The 17,536-nt window shown below is 49.8% G+C and overlaps 1 protein-coding gene across 1 annotated transcript in view; it reads left to right on the top strand.

Annotated features, from left to right (window-relative positions):
* The window catches only part of ASH1L (ASH1 like histone lysine methyltransferase), an 81,094-nt gene that overhangs the window by 26,455 nt on the left and 37,103 nt on the right, over nucleotides 1-17,536 (top strand). Inside the window, 2 exon segments of the mRNA XM_070766388.1 lie at nucleotides 14,173-14,274; nucleotides 15,876-16,548. Coding sequence (XP_070622489.1) covers nucleotides 14,173-14,274; nucleotides 15,876-16,548 — 775 coding nt within the window.

The following is a 17,536-nucleotide window of genomic DNA, read 5'->3' as shown; positions in this document are numbered from 1 at the left end:
TTTTATCTAATTCTTCAGTTTCCATAGTCACTCTATCTTCCCTTTTGGGGAAGATGGTGTCATGCATAGGCATCATTCCCTGGGCTCGCCTTCATGCTAGGGAACTCCAGTGGCTCCTGTTACCTTTTCAGAGATCAGGGCACAGCAACTCAAATCGACGCATTGTCATCCCACTGAGTGTTCGCAGATCCTTCAAGTGGTGGAAGTCTCCGGCCATGGACAGAGGATCCCCGTTCAGGTGCCCGGATCAATTTGTCATCACCACAGATGCCAGTCTATCGGGATGGGGCGCCCACGCCCAGGGGATGATAGCCCAGGGCACGTGGTCCCCGGAGGAAGCTTCCAGGCCAATCAATTGGCTAGAGTTAAGAGCCGTTTCCCTGGCTCTGAAGCATTTCTCTCCTCGCATTCCCAACCGGCACGTTCTCATTCTCACCGACAACATTGCCACGAAAAGCCACATTTGCAGACAGGGGGGCACGAGATCCAAGGCTCTCATGAGGGAGGCCCTCAAGCTGGGCCTTTGGGCGGAAAAACATCTCCAGTCGCTCCTAGCCGATCACATCTCGGGGAGTCTCAACGTCCAGGCGGATTGGCTATCCCGGGCAACGATAGACCCAGGAGAATGGAACCTCCATCAAGACCTGTTCCATCAAATCACCCTCAGATTCGGCCTACCAATTCTGGATCTCTTCGCGACCAATGCGAACGCCCAACTCCCTCGCTTCTATTCCAGATTTCCATCCCCGGGAGCGGAAGCAATCAATGCCCTCCGGAGTCCATGGCCTCCAGGCCTACTCTACGCATTTCCTCCAATTCCAATCCTCCCGGACGTGATTCACAAGGTCCTCACCGAGAGGGCCCGAGTAATCCTAATCGCCCCTCACTGGCCCCGCCGGCCCTGGTTCGCGGATCTCCAACAGCTGTCCGTCCAGGACCCTTGGCGACTCCCCGTTTCGGGGGATATGCTGCGGCAGGGGGCCTCCTTCCATCCAGACCCGGAGTGGTTCCACCTCACCGCCTGGCTGTTATCAGGAGAGATTTAGAGCTGCGTGGTCATGACCCCGATTCAGTGGAGGTCATTTTAAAAGCCAGAAGGGGTTCGACCAATCGAATCTACGACCACACGTGGTCCAAGTTTCACCAGTGGTGTCTACAGGAAGGTCTCTCCCCTCTGTGCATCCCCATACACAGAATAATTTCCTTCCTTATGCAAGGCTTCCATAAAGGACTTTCCACCAGCACCCTCCGGCGTCATCTGGCAGCCATTTCATCTGTCCTAGGAGGTCCCCGCAGACAGCCTCTCCGATCCTTCCCTGAAGTTCAGGAATTCCTCAAGGGCATAGCCAACCTCAGACCTTCCAAGGTCCACAGGTACCCATCATGGGATTTGCCACGGGTTCTCCATTCCCTCACGCAGGCACCATACGAACCCCTAAAATCGGCGTCCCTCAGGTACCTATCCTTTAAGGTAGCATTCCTGGTGGCTATTACCTCTGCTCGACGCATTTCGGAGCTGGCTGCCCTCTCAATCAGGCAGGACCTTTGCCAATTCCATCAGGACAAGGTAGTCTTGCGACTGGACCCCACCTTCTTACCCAAGGTCAGTTCCATGTTCCACAGATCTCAGGATATTGTCCTACCTTCCTTCTGCCTCCAACGAGACCATCCCTTGGCAATTAGATGGCACACCCTGGATCTCACCAGAGCGCTGAGAATCTATATCCAACGCACAGGACCCTTTCGGAGGTCAGAAGCACTTTTTGTAGCCTATCATCCCAGAGTCATGGGGGCCAAAGTGTCTTCAACAGTAATAGGCCGTTGGATCAGAGGGACTATATCTAAGGCCTATGAGTCGGCCTCCCTCTCAGTTCCAAGGAACATCACAGCGCATTCCACCAGGAGCGCAGCCACCTCGGCCGCTTGGGCGACTCAAGCCCCGTTGGAGGAGGTCTGCAAAGCAGCCACTTGGGCCTCGCCAAATTCCTTCATCAGGCACTACAAGATTGATTCTTACGCTTCAGCGGACGCTGCCTTCGGCAGAAGGGTACTCCAATCCGTTATCTCACACGATAGCAAGCTAATCCCACCCTAGGGACCATCTATTGGGTATGTCCCATGTGACTGCTGGACCCGCTCCTTCAGTACGGAGAATAGGCGTTGATTGCTTACCTGAACGCCTCTTCTCGTACGGTGAGCGGGTACAGCAGTCACTTCCCGCCCTTGTATGTGTCTTCTTTACCTTTCTATATCTTTCTTCCTCTAACAATGAGAGTTGAACACTACAGAGCTTCACAACTGAGCCTAGTCTATGGATTCGCGAATTCTGGGGAAGGGGCGGATCCGGCAAGCTTTTTTAATACTAGGCTCAGTTCCACCGGATTGGACATGAGCAACCCCATGTGACTGCTGTACCCGCTCACCGTACGAGAAGAGGCGTTCAGGTAAGCAATCAACGCCTATTTAATAAATATTTTTTAAATAAGCTTTAATAAATAAACATGGCGAGTAATAATCTAAATGGTTGCTAAGGGAATGAGAAATTGCAGTTTAGGGGTTTAAAGTGTTAAGGGAAGGTTTGTGATACCGTTCATAGCCAAAAATAGTGTACAGTGTTCCCTCGATTTCCGCGGGGGATGCGTTCCGAGACTGCCCGCGAAAGTCGAATTTCCGCGAAGTAGAGATGCGGAAGTAAATACACCATTTTTGGCTATGGACAGTATCACAAACCTTCCTTTAACACTTTAAACCCCTAAATTACCATTTCCCATTCTCTTAACAATCATTTACTCACCATTATTACTGGTACTCACCATTGAATAAGACACTTAGTGATCCTGATATTTATTAACAATAATTATTTTTTTTGTTATTTATTTGCAAAAATTATTAGTTTGGCGATGATGAATGACGTCATCGGGTGGAAAAAACCGTGGTATAGGAAAAAACCCGCAAAGTATTTTTTAATTAATATTTTTTGAAAAACCGTGGTATAGGCTATTCGCGAAGCTCGAACCCGCGAAAATTGAGGGAGCACTGTATTTACATCCGCATCTCTACTTCGCGGAAATTCAACTTTCGCGGGTGGTCTCGGAACGCATCCCCCGTGAAAATTGAGGGAACACTGTATTATCTTTTATTCATTCTTTTAAATATTCAACTGAACATTTTAAAGTGTCACAAATACTACTGACGGGTGCTAATGGTTGATAACGGGGTTGCTGCCAGTGTCCCAGGTATCAACCAAGTATCTTCTTAATATATATGATGTTCCCAGTAGTGCAGGTTTTGTAAAAATTATTATTATTATTATTATTATTATTATTATTATTATTATTTATTAGATTTGTATGCTGCCCCTCTCCGTAGACATTTTTTGCAGTTTCGCTGGTGTCATTGCAGGAAGCTGCAACTTCTTGATGTGTTTTGTGAAATTCTTGGACATGGTACCAAGTGCCCCGATGACATATCAGGGTTACATGTTTCATCCATAGGGGTGTAGTTTTGATGGGCAGGTTGCAATATTTCGCAATTGTTTCCAGTTCTTTTTCTTCGACTCTGGCATCCCCTGGTACAGCGATTTCAGGAAACTGTACTCTTCTGCCCTCGACAACTGATTTATTTATTGATATCAACTGAACCAGGAGATGCCAGAGGAGTTGTTGTTGTTGTTGTTGTTGACTTAATAAACTCAACCTGTAGAGTCTGGAGGACAGAAGGGAAAGGGGGGACACGATCGAAACATTTAAGTAAGGTTCAGGAGGGAAGCGTTTTCAATAGGGAAGTGAACCCAAGGACAAGGGGGCACAATCTGAGGTCAGTTGGGGGGAAAGATCAGAAGCAACAGGAGAAAATATGATTTTACTGAAAGAGTCGTAGATGCTTAGAGCAAACTTCCAGCAGATGTGGTTGGTAAATCCACAGGAACTGAATTTAAACATGCCTGGGATAAACATAGACCCATCCTAAGATAAAATACTGTATACAGGGTAGACTAGGGCAGACTAGATGGACCAGGAGGTCTTTTTCTGCTGTCAATCTTCTATGTTTCTATTATTATTATTATTGTTGTTATTGTTATTATTAATTATTATTATTATTATTTATTATTATTATTCAGGCAGTTTGGCCGCTAAAGCCATGTCTCAGTGGGTCTAATCATCCTTCCCTTTCTGACCCTTTTTGCCTTGATGCTGTCATCAATCTCTGGGTGCCGGCTTTAACCGCCTGCCCTCTCCTTTCTCTGGTTTTGCCCTTGGTGGGACAGCCTGGAGACAGCCACCTCTGGAATTGATGGCTTTTTAAAAGAAGAAGGCGATGGAGGAAGAACGGAAACCCAGCCAGCATGGCTTGCTTTTTAAGGCCTTCGTTCCTCCTCCTTGTACCTATATCCAGGCTCGTGCAGGAAGGAGGACTGAGAACGGCTGTGCAAATAAATTAAAACACCTCCCACACTTTCTCTCTCTTTCACACACACACACACAAGCACCTCTGCGCTGGTGTTGCAGAGCGTGAATATCCCCAATGGGTTATTTCTTTTTTTTTTTTTAAAAAAGGGAGGGGGGGGACATAAAAAAACAGGTTGCCTTGGTTAGTGAAGAGTCCTGGGAATTTCCTGCGGAATTCCATTAGCGTGAGCAAGCGCAGGGATTTGATGAAAAACAGCCCTAATTAGAAAGAAAACAGAGACGTGTGTGCTTCCCGACCTCCTCCTCCTCTTCCTCGATCCCCTGCCAAGTGCCATCTCTGAATCACCCAGCTCTCTGTAGAGCTGGCGCATTTAAGGGGTGAGTCAGAGGAAAATGGATCTCCTTTCAGTAAAGCTGTCCTCTCTTGCCTCCCCCCCTCCAGCCCCCCCCCGTCCCCTCCCAGCAATTGGAACCATCTGTTCTTTCGCCCCTGCCTGCCACTTCTCCAGGCCAGTTGGGCAGGGAAGGCTTAAAACTCTCCCCTCTAGGAGGGCCAATTCGTTATCTCTGTACGTTTATGAGATATGTATCCCCGCCTTTATTACTCGGGGCAGCCAACGTAGCTAACGTTCCTTCCGCTTCCTCCTCTTTTCCCCATGACGACAACCCTGTGAGGTGGGCTGACTGGCCCGAAAGGTCACGCAGGCAGCTTTCCTGCCTAAGGCAAGACTAGAATTCACAGCCTCCCGGTAATTGGCACAAAGTCACCCAGTCAGCTTTCATGACTAAGGTGGGACTAGAATTCACAGCCTCCTGGTAATTGGCACAAAGTCACCCAGTCAGCTTTCTTGCCAAGGCGGGACTAGAATTCTCCGTACTGAAGGAGCGGGTCCAGCAGTCACATGGGTTGCTCATGTCCAATCCGGTGGAACTGAGCCTAGTATTAAAAAAGCTTGCCGGATCCGCCCCTTCCCCAGAATTCGCTCAGTTCGCATATCCTGCGGTTGTATTGTGATAGCTCGTTCAACATTCTAACACCTTCCCTTCGATCCTTTCCTTCAAAAAGTAGTAAGATTTATTGTCTTTAATTATTTACTTGCACTAATTGCGCCAGCCGTTTAAAAGAAAAAAAGAAAAAAAGCGGCTAGGCTTTTTTCCTTGGGAGAAGTTGCGGTTTCGTTTTCCCCCGGCGGTTTTGCCGGTTACGATTCCTGCGGCCGCTTGCGGATTCTTCTAATCCTTTGGCCTGGAGGTCCTGGTGCAAGTATTTACCTATTGAATTATTGATTATTTATTGTATACAAAAATATTTAAGGGCTTAAGAAATACCTCCTGCGGAGTGAGACGCCTTCTAGTCTCCTGGACTTAGTCGATCGCTTCCCCTTTAAGAAATTTTACGCAGCGATCTTTTTCGGCGCGAAGGCCTTCGCGCCCTTTTTAAATCTAGGCCTCTCGTGTTGGCCCCCTGCCAGCCGTGTAGGCCTCAGTCCACCGCGTGGATCCCGGAGCGGGCCTTGGGGGTCCCAGGCTAAATTCTCCACCGGCTAAGCCTCCAACCAGAGTGCCTTGGTTTACTTAATTATAAAGTTTAGGGAGGCTGGCCCCGCTGGGTTTGGGGGCACGAACTCTGGGTTTGCCCAGATTGTCCTCAAGTTTCAGCAGCTTCGAGGCCTCGAAGCAGGATCCATTCCTCTTGGGAAGTCCTTGAAATTCTTCTCCTTATTATTCAGTTATTGGCTCAGCCTTGTCTTCTGTTAATTGTCAGACTATGGCTACTTTTCCCAAGAGAGGCACAACTAAAGGTCCCAGAGAGGCCAGGCCTACAGGCGATGAGATTACTAGTATCCCCCAGGCCTCTTCCTCCTCTTCTCCAGGGGCCCGCCCCTCGACCAAGGTCACCAGGGCCGAGAAGAGAAGGGACCTAGCCCTACAAAAAATCCATGATAAATCAGCAAAACGTTTGAAAGTGCAGGCCCAAGTAATCAGTAGTCAAGACCCCCCAGAGGCTTCTAGTCTGCCTCCTTCTGGGGTCCCTGTGTTATCTCTGGATGAGCCAAACCTAGACAGACCCCAACCTAACCTATGGGGCATAGGTCCAGAGGAACCAGATATTATTGAAGATTCCCCCCAGCCAGGATCCTCCCAGGCCTTTAGGGATTCTTCTGCCATTTCTGCTGACATTTCCAGTTTACCTCCTGAGTTCCAGTCTATTTTTGCTGTGTTGTCCAAAGCCATTGATGCCAAACTCTCCACCATCAATGAGCTTCCCTTACCTCTTCCTCCTTCTCGCTCCTCCCGCCCCTTGGGTTCTCCCCCAGCGGTCAGAGCTCCTATTCAGGATGATTCAGATTCCTCCCAGGATGAATATGAGGATATAGAGGATGATGAGGATGCCTTTCAAGGCCTATCAGATGATGAGGAATCCCAAATAAAGGTTCCTCCTCCTATTACTATCTTTCCTTCTCAATTATTCAAATCTCTCCTCCTCAAAGCTAGAATTTCTACGGGATTAGCGGCCCAGGAGAAACAAGCCTCCACTTCCACTGATCCCCCGGAGGAGAATTTACCTTACTTCACAGAGGAACAGGAGGATAACGAGGTAATTCCTATGCCTAAGTTGTTTAAAGATGCTTTACTCAAACAGTGGGAATTTCCAGCCTCTGGCCTTAATCCCTCCACCAAGGACAGAAAGTTGTACAAACTTTCCTCTTCCTATGAAGAGCTTCTATCCTTTCCCAAACCGGATGAACCTGTCAAGATTCTTCACTCGGCAGCGGCTGTGCCAGGCGAGGCGGAGGAAGTCCTCCGCCCAGAGGACAAGCGCATTGAGCAAATGCTCAAAAGAGGATTCACCGCTGATTCCTGGGCCACTAAAAGCTCTGCAGCGGCTTCCTTTTTCTCCAGAGCCATGCTGCTGTGGCTTCGCCAACTTCAACAGCATATTCCTCCCGATGACTTGAGAGGTCAACAAGACTTCAACAAGGTTTTTGCAGCTGCCCAGTACGTGGCTGATGCCACCTTGCAATCTACTAGATTCTCTGCTAAGTCTATTGCAGCTTCTACTACGGCAAGAAGACTCCTATGGATTCGCCCTTGGCAAGCGGGAGTTCGCCAAAAGTGGCAGTTATCCCAGGGTCCCTTAAAGCGCGACCTTCTCTTCGGTGATCTTCTGGATCCACTCCTCACGGAAACCACGGACAAGAAGAAAGTTTTGGGTCCAACCACAAAAAAGGCTACCAAAACGCAGTCCTTTCGTCGCCCAGGGCGCCAACAAGATCAAGCGACTTCCTACCAGAGATCTCCAGGTCAGTATTCCCCCCGCTTTCGTTCCCAAGGTAGGAACTCCAGGGGTAGAGGGTTTCGCTTCCAAAGGGGAGCTTCCTCTAACAGGGCTTCAAAAAAACCTAGATGGTAATCTTACCTCTATTCCCATAGGGGGTCGCCTAGCTCATTTCGCCTCTAATTGGCGTCTCACCTCCAAGGACCCTTGGGTCATTGACACTGTTCAAACAGGCCTTCTTTTAGAATTTATTTCTCCTCCCCCTAAACGTTTTATTTCCTGCCCTTCTCCCAGGTCATCCTCAGATTGTAACCGTATGGAGGAGGCCATTTCTCATCTATTGTCCATCAGAGCCATTCAACCGGTCCCTTCCGGTCAGAAGGGCCTAGGTTTTTACTCCATCCTATTTATGGTTCCAAAGTCCTCCGGAGGTTGGAGAGCTATTTTGGATTTAAAGAAACTAAATTTATTCATCAAATATAGGAAGTTTAAGATGCACTCCTTGTCTTCTATTTTGGCCGCCATTCACTCGGGAGATTTCATGGTCTCCTTAGACCTCACTGAGGCCTACCTTCACATTCCTATAGCCAAATGCCACAAAAAATTTTTACGTTTTTCCTTTCAAGGCAGGCATTTCCAGTATAGGGCGATGCCATTTGGCCTTTCCTCGGCCCCTCGGGTCTTTACAAAGCTCTTGGGCTCCCTGGCGGCCTATATCAGGGCGTTTCCCATTCACATTTTATGTTATCTTGATGATATTTTAATTCATGGGAACTCCCTAGAGAAAGTGAAAACAGACCTTTCTGTCACCATGTCAGTCCTTCAGGACCATGGATTTTCCATCAACTTTGATAAGAGCCACCTCCAACCCTCCACATCCATTTCTCACCTGGGATCCATTATTGATTCAGAATCCTCCCAGGTTTTTCTCTCTCCCGAGAGAAAACTCAGTATAGTGGAGTTAATTTCTAACATTTTATCTAATTCTTCAGTTTCCATAGTCACTCTATCTTCCCTTTTGGGGAAGATGGTGTCATGCATAGGCATCATTCCCTGGGCTCGCCTTCATGCTAGGGAACTCCAGTGGCTCCTGTTACCTTTTCAGAGATCAGGGCACAGCAACTCAAATCGACGCATTGTCATCCCACTGAGTGTTCGCAGATCCTTCAAGTGGTGGAAGTCTCCGGCCATGGACAGAGGATCCCCGTTCAGGTGCCCGGATCAATTTGTCATCACCACAGATGCCAGTCTATCGGGATGGGGCGCCCACGCCCAGGGGATGATAGCCCAGGGCACGTGGTCCCCGGAGGAAGCTTCCAGGCCAATCAATTGGCTAGAGTTAAGAGCCGTTTCCCTGGCTCTGAAGCATTTCTCTCCTCGCATTCCCAACCGGCACGTTCTCATTCTCACCGACAACATTGCCACGAAAAGCCACATTTGCAGACAGGGGGGCACGAGATCCAAGGCTCTCATGAGGGAGGCCCTCAAGCTGGGCCTTTGGGCGGAAAAACATCTCCAGTCGCTCCTAGCCGATCACATCTCGGGGAGTCTCAACGTCCAGGCGGATTGGCTATCCCGGGCAACGATAGACCCAGGAGAGTGGAACCTCCATCAAGACCTGTTCCATCAAATCACCCTCAGATTCGGCCTACCAATTCTGGATCTCTTCGCGACCAATGCGAACGCCCAACTCCCTCGCTTCTATTCCAGATTTCCATCCCCGGGAGCGGAAGCAATCAATGCCCTCCGGAGTCCATGGCCTCCAGGCCTACTCTACGCATTTCCTCCAATTCCAATCCTCCCGGACGTGATTCACAAGGTCCTCACCGAGAGGGCCCGAGTAATCCTAATCGCCCCTCACTGGCCCCGCCGGCCCTGGTTCGCGGACCTCCAACAGCTGTCCGTCCAGGACCCTTGGCGACTCCCCGTTTCGGGGGATATGCTGCGGCAGGGGGCCTCCTTCCATCCAGACCCGGAGTGGTTCCACCTCACCGCCTGGCTGTTATCAGGAGAGATTTAGAGCTGCGTGGTCATGACCCCGATTCAGTGGAGGTCATTTTAAAGGCCAGAAGGGGTTCGACCAATCGAATCTACGACCACACGTGGTCCAAGTTTCACCAGTGGTGTCTACAGGAAGGTCTCTCCCCTCTGTGCATCCCCATACACAGAATAATTTCCTTCCTTATGCAAGGCTTCCATAAAGGACTTTCCACCAGCACCCTCCGGCGTCATCTGGCAGCCATTTCATCTGTCCTAGGAGGTCCCCGCAGACAGCCTCTCCGATCCTTCCCTGAAGTTCAGGAATTCCTCAAGGGCATAGCCAACCTCAGACCTTCCAAGGTCCACAGGTACCCATCATGGGATTTGCCACGGGTTCTCCATTCCCTCACGCAGGCACCATACGAACCCCTAAAATCGGCGTCCCTCAGGTACCTATCCTTTAAGGTAGCATTCCTGGTGGCTATTACCTCTGCTCGACGCATTTCGGAGCTGGCTGCCCTCTCAATCAGGCAGGACCTTTGCCAATTCCATCAGGACAAGGTAGTCTTGCGACTGGACCCCACCTTCTTACCCAAGGTCAGTTCCATGTTCCACAGATCTCAGGATATTGTCCTACCTTCCTTCTGCCTCCAACGAGACCATCCCTTGGCAATTAGATGGCACACCCTGGATCTCACCAGAGCGCTGAGAATCTATATCCAACGCACAGGACCCTTTCGGAGGTCAGAAGCACTTTTTGTAGCCTATCATCCCAGAGTCATGGGGGCCAAAGTGTCTTCAACAGTAATAGGCCGTTGGATCAGAGGGACTATATCTAAGGCCTATGAGTCGGCCTCCCTCTCAGTTCCAAGGAACATCACAGCGCATTCCACCAGGAGCGCAGCCACCTCGGCCGCTTGGGCGACTCAAGCCCCGTTGGAGGAGGTCTGCAAAGCAGCCACTTGGGCCTCGCCAAATTCCTTCATCAGGCACTACAAGATTGATTCTTACGCTTCAGCGGACGCTGCCTTCGGCAGAAGGGTACTCCAATCCGTTATCTCACACGATAGCAAGCTAATCCCACCCTAGGGACCATCTATTGGGTATGTCCCATGTGACTGCTGGACCCGCTCCTTCAGTACGGAGAATAGGCGTTGATTGCTTACCTGAACGCCTCTTCTCGTACGGTGAGCGGGTACAGCAGTCACTTCCCGCCCTTGTATGTGTTTTCTTTACCTTTCTATATCTTTCTTCCTCTAACAATGAGAGTTGAACACTACAGAGCTTCACAACTGAGCCTAGTCTATGGATTCGCGAATTCTGGGGAAGGGGCGGATCCGGCAAGCTTTTTTAATACTAGGCTCAGTTCCACCGGATTGGACATGAGCAACCCATGTGACTGCTGTACCCGCTCACCGTACGAGAAGAGGCGTTCAGGTAAGCAATCAACGCCTATTCCCTGTCTCCTGGTGATTGGCCCCAAATCATCCAGCTGGCTTTCTCGCCAAGGCAGGACTAGAACTCCCAGTCTCCTGGTTTCTAGGCCTGCACCTTGACTGAACACCAGCCGGGTTCAACATCTATAATTCCTCACCACCTGCTACCTCAATTTTGGGTGCTCAAGTGCAGAATGCAAGAAACGGCCTGTTAGATGGCTACGCCTGTCTTACTTTGGCCCCTGTGTGGAAACGGTGGATGATGACTGGACTTCCAGTCAACCACGGATTGTCCGTCTCTGGGCGACCAATCTTTTCATCCCAGCCAAACCTCCTGCAGATTTCAGTCGTCCTCCTTCCCCCCCATGACAGCGTCATCACCGACTCTAAAATGTCTCCCCAGCCCTGCCTGACTCATCTCAGATGACAGGGCAGGTATGGCCGAAACGTGCCCGAGGGGGAAGAAGCCGGCTTCAGCTGTCCCTAACCCTCACCCACCCACCCAATAACACAATCACAGAAATAGATCCTCCAGGCGGAGTGGGGCAGGCGTCCAAGCAGGAAACAGAGGCTGCCTCTTCTATTACTGGGTTTTCGCTCCCCAGATGTTGAGAGAAGCATTTTGGCAAAAAGACTAAAATGAAGGTTCGGATTTCTCAATGCCTCCCCCCACCCCCCCGCATGGCCCTGGGCCTGTTTTCGCCATGTTATATATAGGTCGTCCTCAACTTTAGGACCCTCCACAGTTGAGCCCAGAATGAGATGTTGTTATGCGAGGAGGAGTGAGTTCTGCTCCGTTTTGCAACGGCGTTAAGCAGTCATTCAATTAATCACACAGTTGACTTGCTAACAGCAGGCTGGGGTGGGGAGGGAGAGAGAGGGAGGGAGAGAGAGAGAGAGAGAGAGACAGACAGAAAAAGAGGGAGAAAGAGAGAGAGAAAGAAAGAGAGACAAAAAAAGGGTGAGAGAAAGAGAGAGAGGGAAATTGAGAGAGGGAAGGAGAGAGAATAGGAGAGATTGGGAAAGAGGGAAGGAGAGAAAGAGAGAGAGACAGAAAAAGAGGGAGAGGAAAAGAGAGAGGGCAGGAGAGGGAAAGAGAGAAGGAAGGAGAGAGAGACAGAAAAAGGGTGAGAGAGAGAGCAAGAGAAGGAGAGAGAGGGAAAGAGATGGAGAGAGACAGAGAAAAAGAGGGTGAGAGGGAGAGAGAAGAGAGAGAAAGAGGGAAAGAGAAGGAGGGAAAGAGGGAGAGAGAAAGAGAGGGGGCAGAGACATAGGAGGGGTTGCTGCAGCCATTACCTGCCTGTAGAGGTGACATTAGCGCGCAGCATCCTTTGGCCTGTTGCCAAACCAGACACACACACACACACACACACACACACACACACACACACACACACGCAAACACCAGATCCTTAAAAGGCCAGCCAGCTGGGTTGCGAAGACACCTGGTCTTTTAATCTCCCCCAAACGTCCCCGTGGGAGGCTCTTTAGCCATCTGGCACTCACGCTCGCCATCCATTTAGCCGCTGGGGCTCAGGGTCATTTGAGAAGGACACCAGGGTGCCCTCGGCTCCCTTGAAGGCTCAATCGGGCCAGCGGGTCCCCAACCTCGAAGAATTGAATAGAATAGAGTAGAATTCTTTCTTGGCCAAGTGTGTTTGGACACCCAAGGAATTTGTCTTTGGTGCAGAGGCTCTCAGGGTACGTAAATTAAAATAGCTTTTGGAGAGCAGCCTCGAAGAGAGACCTGAGGTTGCAGAGGGCTTTCCGGTGTGTTGTGGCATGTTGTGGACCCAGATTGCTGGGGGAAAGAGGTTGGCTCTCTGCAAGTGCTTAGAGGGGGCTGTCAAGCATTGTGAAGCGGTATATAAGTCTAAGTCAGTGTTGGGGAATTCTGGGAGTTGAAGTCCAGATATCTTCAAGTTGCCACAGTTGGGAAACACTGGTCTAAGTGCTATTGCTGTTTTTTGTGCTGTTCTTAGGTTGTTTTGGCAATTTTGGGGGTGGGTTTTTTGGGGGGGGGGCATTTTCAGGCTGTTCTCAGGCTGTTTTTTCAGCATGTTTTCATTTTTCAGGCTGTAAACGGGTACATAGAATAAGATCTATGGAGAGGGGCGGCACACAAATCTAAATAATAATAATAATAATAATAATAATAATAATAATAATAATAATAATGATAATATATAAAGGCCTGAAAAAGCGGCCTGGTTTATGGCTGTTTCCCGGCGCTCCAGCACCCGTGAAGACCAACATGCATGCCGGAAACCAGAACACCAGCTGGCAATGGTGCGCGTTCCCACAGAGAGGGCCTCCTCTAGCAGGTGCACCATAGGTTCGTCACCATGGTTTTAGGCTGAAGTCTACGGAGATTTTCAGTCATCCTGGTTGTCCCAAAGGTTCCTTCCCCCCTCCAAAAAAAGATAACTGGACCTTCTGGGTTTTTCTTTGAAAACGTTTTGCTCCTCATGCAAGAAGTTTCTTCCACTTTAGGGTGAAGTATCCCACTCAGGCTGAATTTTGCCCTCAAAATTCCTTTTGCTGCTGCTGCTGCTGCTGTTGTTGTTGTTGTTGTTGTTGTTAATCCACCCCATGCTTTTGCAGGTGACATCAGAATCTGGGTAAAACCTTACCTCCGTGGAGCCATATCTACCGGCCCGTGAGCCATTGCCCTAACTTAGCTCCAGCGCAGTTGTGCACACAGGCCAGCTGATTTTTGGCTCGCGTGGAGGTTCTGAGAGGGCATTTTCGACCTTCGTGAGGGCGAGGGAGGCCGTTTTTTGCCCTTCCCAGGCTTTAGGGAAGCCTCTGGAGTTGTGGATGGCCAAAAATGGGTCAACCAGGCCCACCAGAATTTGGGAAATGGGAGAGCGTGGTGGTGGGGGGCATGGGGTGTGTGTGGAAGCACTGAATTATGGGTGTGATTTCGGCACCCGAGGGGGAAAAAAGGTTCGGGCATCACTGCCCTAAATGTTGTCTCCCCTTGGCCTCTGTTGAAACTGCAGAGGGAGGGGAAGTTTCCACAACTCTTATTCTCTCTCCCTCTCCCTTTTATTTCCTCCGCCAGGCGCCCTTCCAGGTCAAGAAAAGCTCTCGCAGAGGTCAGTGGAAGGCACCGGTTGCAGCCCTTCCAGGAAGCGGTCTTCCTCCGAGAGCACATCGTCCACAGGTGGGCCGGCCTGCTTTCATCCTAAGATAGTTGTAGGGAGGAATGATACAACTCTACATTCTGTATATGCAGCTTGAAAGCAATTAGACACCTGTGTATGGAATGCAAATGAAATAGTTGTTGAAAAAGAAGTGGGTGGCTCAATTTACTGATTTCTATTTTATTTTATTTCTATTTATCTGATGGATTGGATTTGTATGCCACCCCTCTCCGACAACATAAGAGAAAACAGTATAAAATATCAAAGTCATCCAATTAATATAATTAAGTACTCTAAAAACCCTGGAACATTAAAAATCATTCATTCACATTCAACAACAAGCACACATCGAACTCGTCAGCCAGTAGCTAGGGTCTAGTGACCCCAAGCCTGACGGCATACATGGATTTTCAAGTTCTTGCGGAAGGCGAGGAGGGTGCGGGGGGCAGTGCGAATCTCTGGGGGGAGCTGATTCCAGAGGGGCGGGGCCCCCACAGAGAAGGCTCTTGCCCTATGCCCCGCCAGAGCGACATTGTCTAGTTGACGGGACCTGGAGAAGGCCGACTCTGTAGGACCAAACCGGTTGCTGGGACTCAGTTGGCGTTTCCACAAGTATAATAATAATAGAATAGAGTAAGGATGATAATATTGTAAACTTAATATACAATATAATAGTACTGACAGAAAATCGTTAATGTTTTACTTGGTTCGACTTAGATGTATGTTATGTTTATGTTGTGTGTTGTAAGTCTACTGTACGATTTTTTTGTGTGTATATGTATGTACATGTATGTATGTATGTATGTATGTACGTATATGGGGCTACCTTTAAAAAGTGTTCGGAAACTTCAGATCGTGCAGAACGCAGCCGCGAGAGCCATCGTGGGGCTTCCAAGATTCGCCCATGTTTCTTCAACACTCCGTGGCTTGCATTGGCTGCCGATCAGTTTCCGGTCACAATTCAAAGTGTTGGTCATGACTTTTAAAGCCCTACATGGCATTGGGCCAGATTACCTCCGGAACAGCCTGCTACCGCACGAATCCCAGCGACCGATAAGGTCCCACAGAGTTGGCTTTCTCCGGGTCCCATCGACTAAACAATGTTGTTTGGCGGGCCCCAAGGGAAGAGCCTTCTCTGTGGCGGCCCCGGCCCTCTGGAACCAACTCCCCACGGAGATTAGAACTGCCCCCACTCTCCCTGTCTTTCATAAACAACTCAAGACTCATTTATGCTGTCAGGCATGGGGGAGTTAAGATATTCCTTCCCCCTAGGCCATTACAAGTTATGCATGGTATGTTTGGTTTTACAGTATTATAAGGGTTTTTAGTTGTTTTATTAATTGGATTTCTACATGCTGTTTTTATCATTGTTGTTAGCCGCCCCGAGTCTGCAGAGAGGGGCGGCATACAAATCCAATAAATAAATAAATAAATATGTTTCTTTTTAAAGGAAAAACCAGTAAAGTAGGTGTCTTCCTTCCTTCAAGGGCCATTTATACAGTTCGGCTACTAATTCAGAGCCGCCTGCAAAGTGTTTTCGCTCTCACTGCCAGTTAAAAGCTGTTGCTACCAAGCAGAACGAAACTTTCCTTTAACCGAAGCTCCTTTCTTTTCCCCGCAGTCGTCGGGATCCCGTCGCGCGGTTCCAGGATCGGCTCCTCCTTGGAAGATCCCGCCGATCACCTCCTGCAGCGCCTGGCTCACCACGAGAGCCCCGGAGCCTTGGACAAGACCCTGGAGTCCGTCCTGGGTAGCGCCCCCACCCTGCCCTCGGACAGCCCCAGCCGGAGCCCCGGGCGGGAGAAATCATGTGACCTCCTGCTCCCCGGGAACCTGGGCAACGGGCTCTCCCTCCTCTTCAAGCGGAGCGTGGCGGAAGCCATGCAGAGCCAGACGCGCCGGATGTGCAGCTACGACAAGATCTTGGCCACCAAGAAGAACTTGGACCACGTCAACAAGATCCTCAAGGCCAAGAAGCTCCAGAGACAATCGCGGACGGGCAATAATTTCGTGAAACGCCGGCCGGGGAGGCCCAGGAAGTGCCCCTTGGCGCCAGCGGTCTCTGCCCAAGGGCTCCAGGCGAGCCGATTCCTCGGGCCCGAGCTGAGCGGCGACAGCAGCAGGGAGCCCGATTGCCTCCTCCACCGCGGCCCTGATACGGTGACGGACGCCATCGAGTCGGTGGTCCAGGGCGTGAACGAGAAAGGGCCGAAGAGGAAACGGTGGCTGGAAGAAGAGCTGACCCGGAAGAAGCAGAGGCCGATTTCCGGAGAGGAGCAAGAGAGCCATAAAAGGTGGGAGCCCTCTGGATTTTGGGGTGTGTGTGGAGGTCTTCAGCATAAAACCCATCAGGAAAATTCTGAGAGTTGAAGTCTGGGAGAATTCTGGGAGTTGAAGTCCACCAGGCTTAAAGTTGCCACGGTTGGAGACTCCTGGTCTGGAGGACAGAAGGGAAAGGGGGGACACGATCAAAACATTTAAATAGGTTGAAGGGTTAAATAAGGTTCAGGAGGGAAGTGTTTTTAATAGGAAAGTGAACACAAGAACAAGGGGACACAATCTGTGGTTAGTTGGGCGGAGGGAGATCAGAAGCAACGTGAGAAAATATTTTACTGAAAGAGTAGTAGATCCTTGGAACAAACTTCCAGCAGACGTGGTTGGTCAGTCCACAGAAACTGAATTTAAACATGCCTGGGATAAACATATATCCACCCTAAGATAAAATACAGGAAATAGTATCAGGGCAGACTAGGTGGACCAGGAGGTCTTTTTCTGCCCTCCATCTTGTATGTTTCTAAGAAGGCTGTAGTCCTCATGATCGGTCGAATCCAGTGGCCAAGACAACGGGTAGGGGTGGGGGTCCTCTTCCAAAGGGAAATTACAAGCATTGTCCTCGACTTTATAATCCCTGTCAACCCCCCCCAAAAACCCCTCTGCCACTAAGCAAACCATTTGCTTAAGGGGATTTGGTCTCGTTTTACGGCCTCTCTTGCCACTGTTGTTAAGGGGACCACTGAATTGTCAGGTGGTTGTTAAGTGAGTCTGGCTTCGCCCATTGACTCGGTTTTATAAGCAAGTGGCCAAATTTTGTCCCGACGAGCCCCCTTGCCAAAGACACCGGAACCATCGGTGGACAGGCATCCATATTTCGGTTGCTTGACCGCAGGGATGCTACGACGGTCGAAAGTTGGGGGGGGAAGGGCTCACTTTTTTTCCCAGTGGCATCATAACTGAACGGTCACTAAATGAACCATCATAACTGGAGGACTCCCTGTGCAACAG

Source organism: Erythrolamprus reginae, chromosome 13, assembly GCF_031021105.1.
Source record: "Erythrolamprus reginae isolate rEryReg1 chromosome 13, rEryReg1.hap1, whole genome shotgun sequence".
NCBI lineage: Eukaryota > Metazoa > Chordata > Lepidosauria > Squamata > Dipsadidae > Erythrolamprus > Erythrolamprus reginae.
This window is presented reverse-complemented; position numbering and strand designations above follow the sequence as displayed.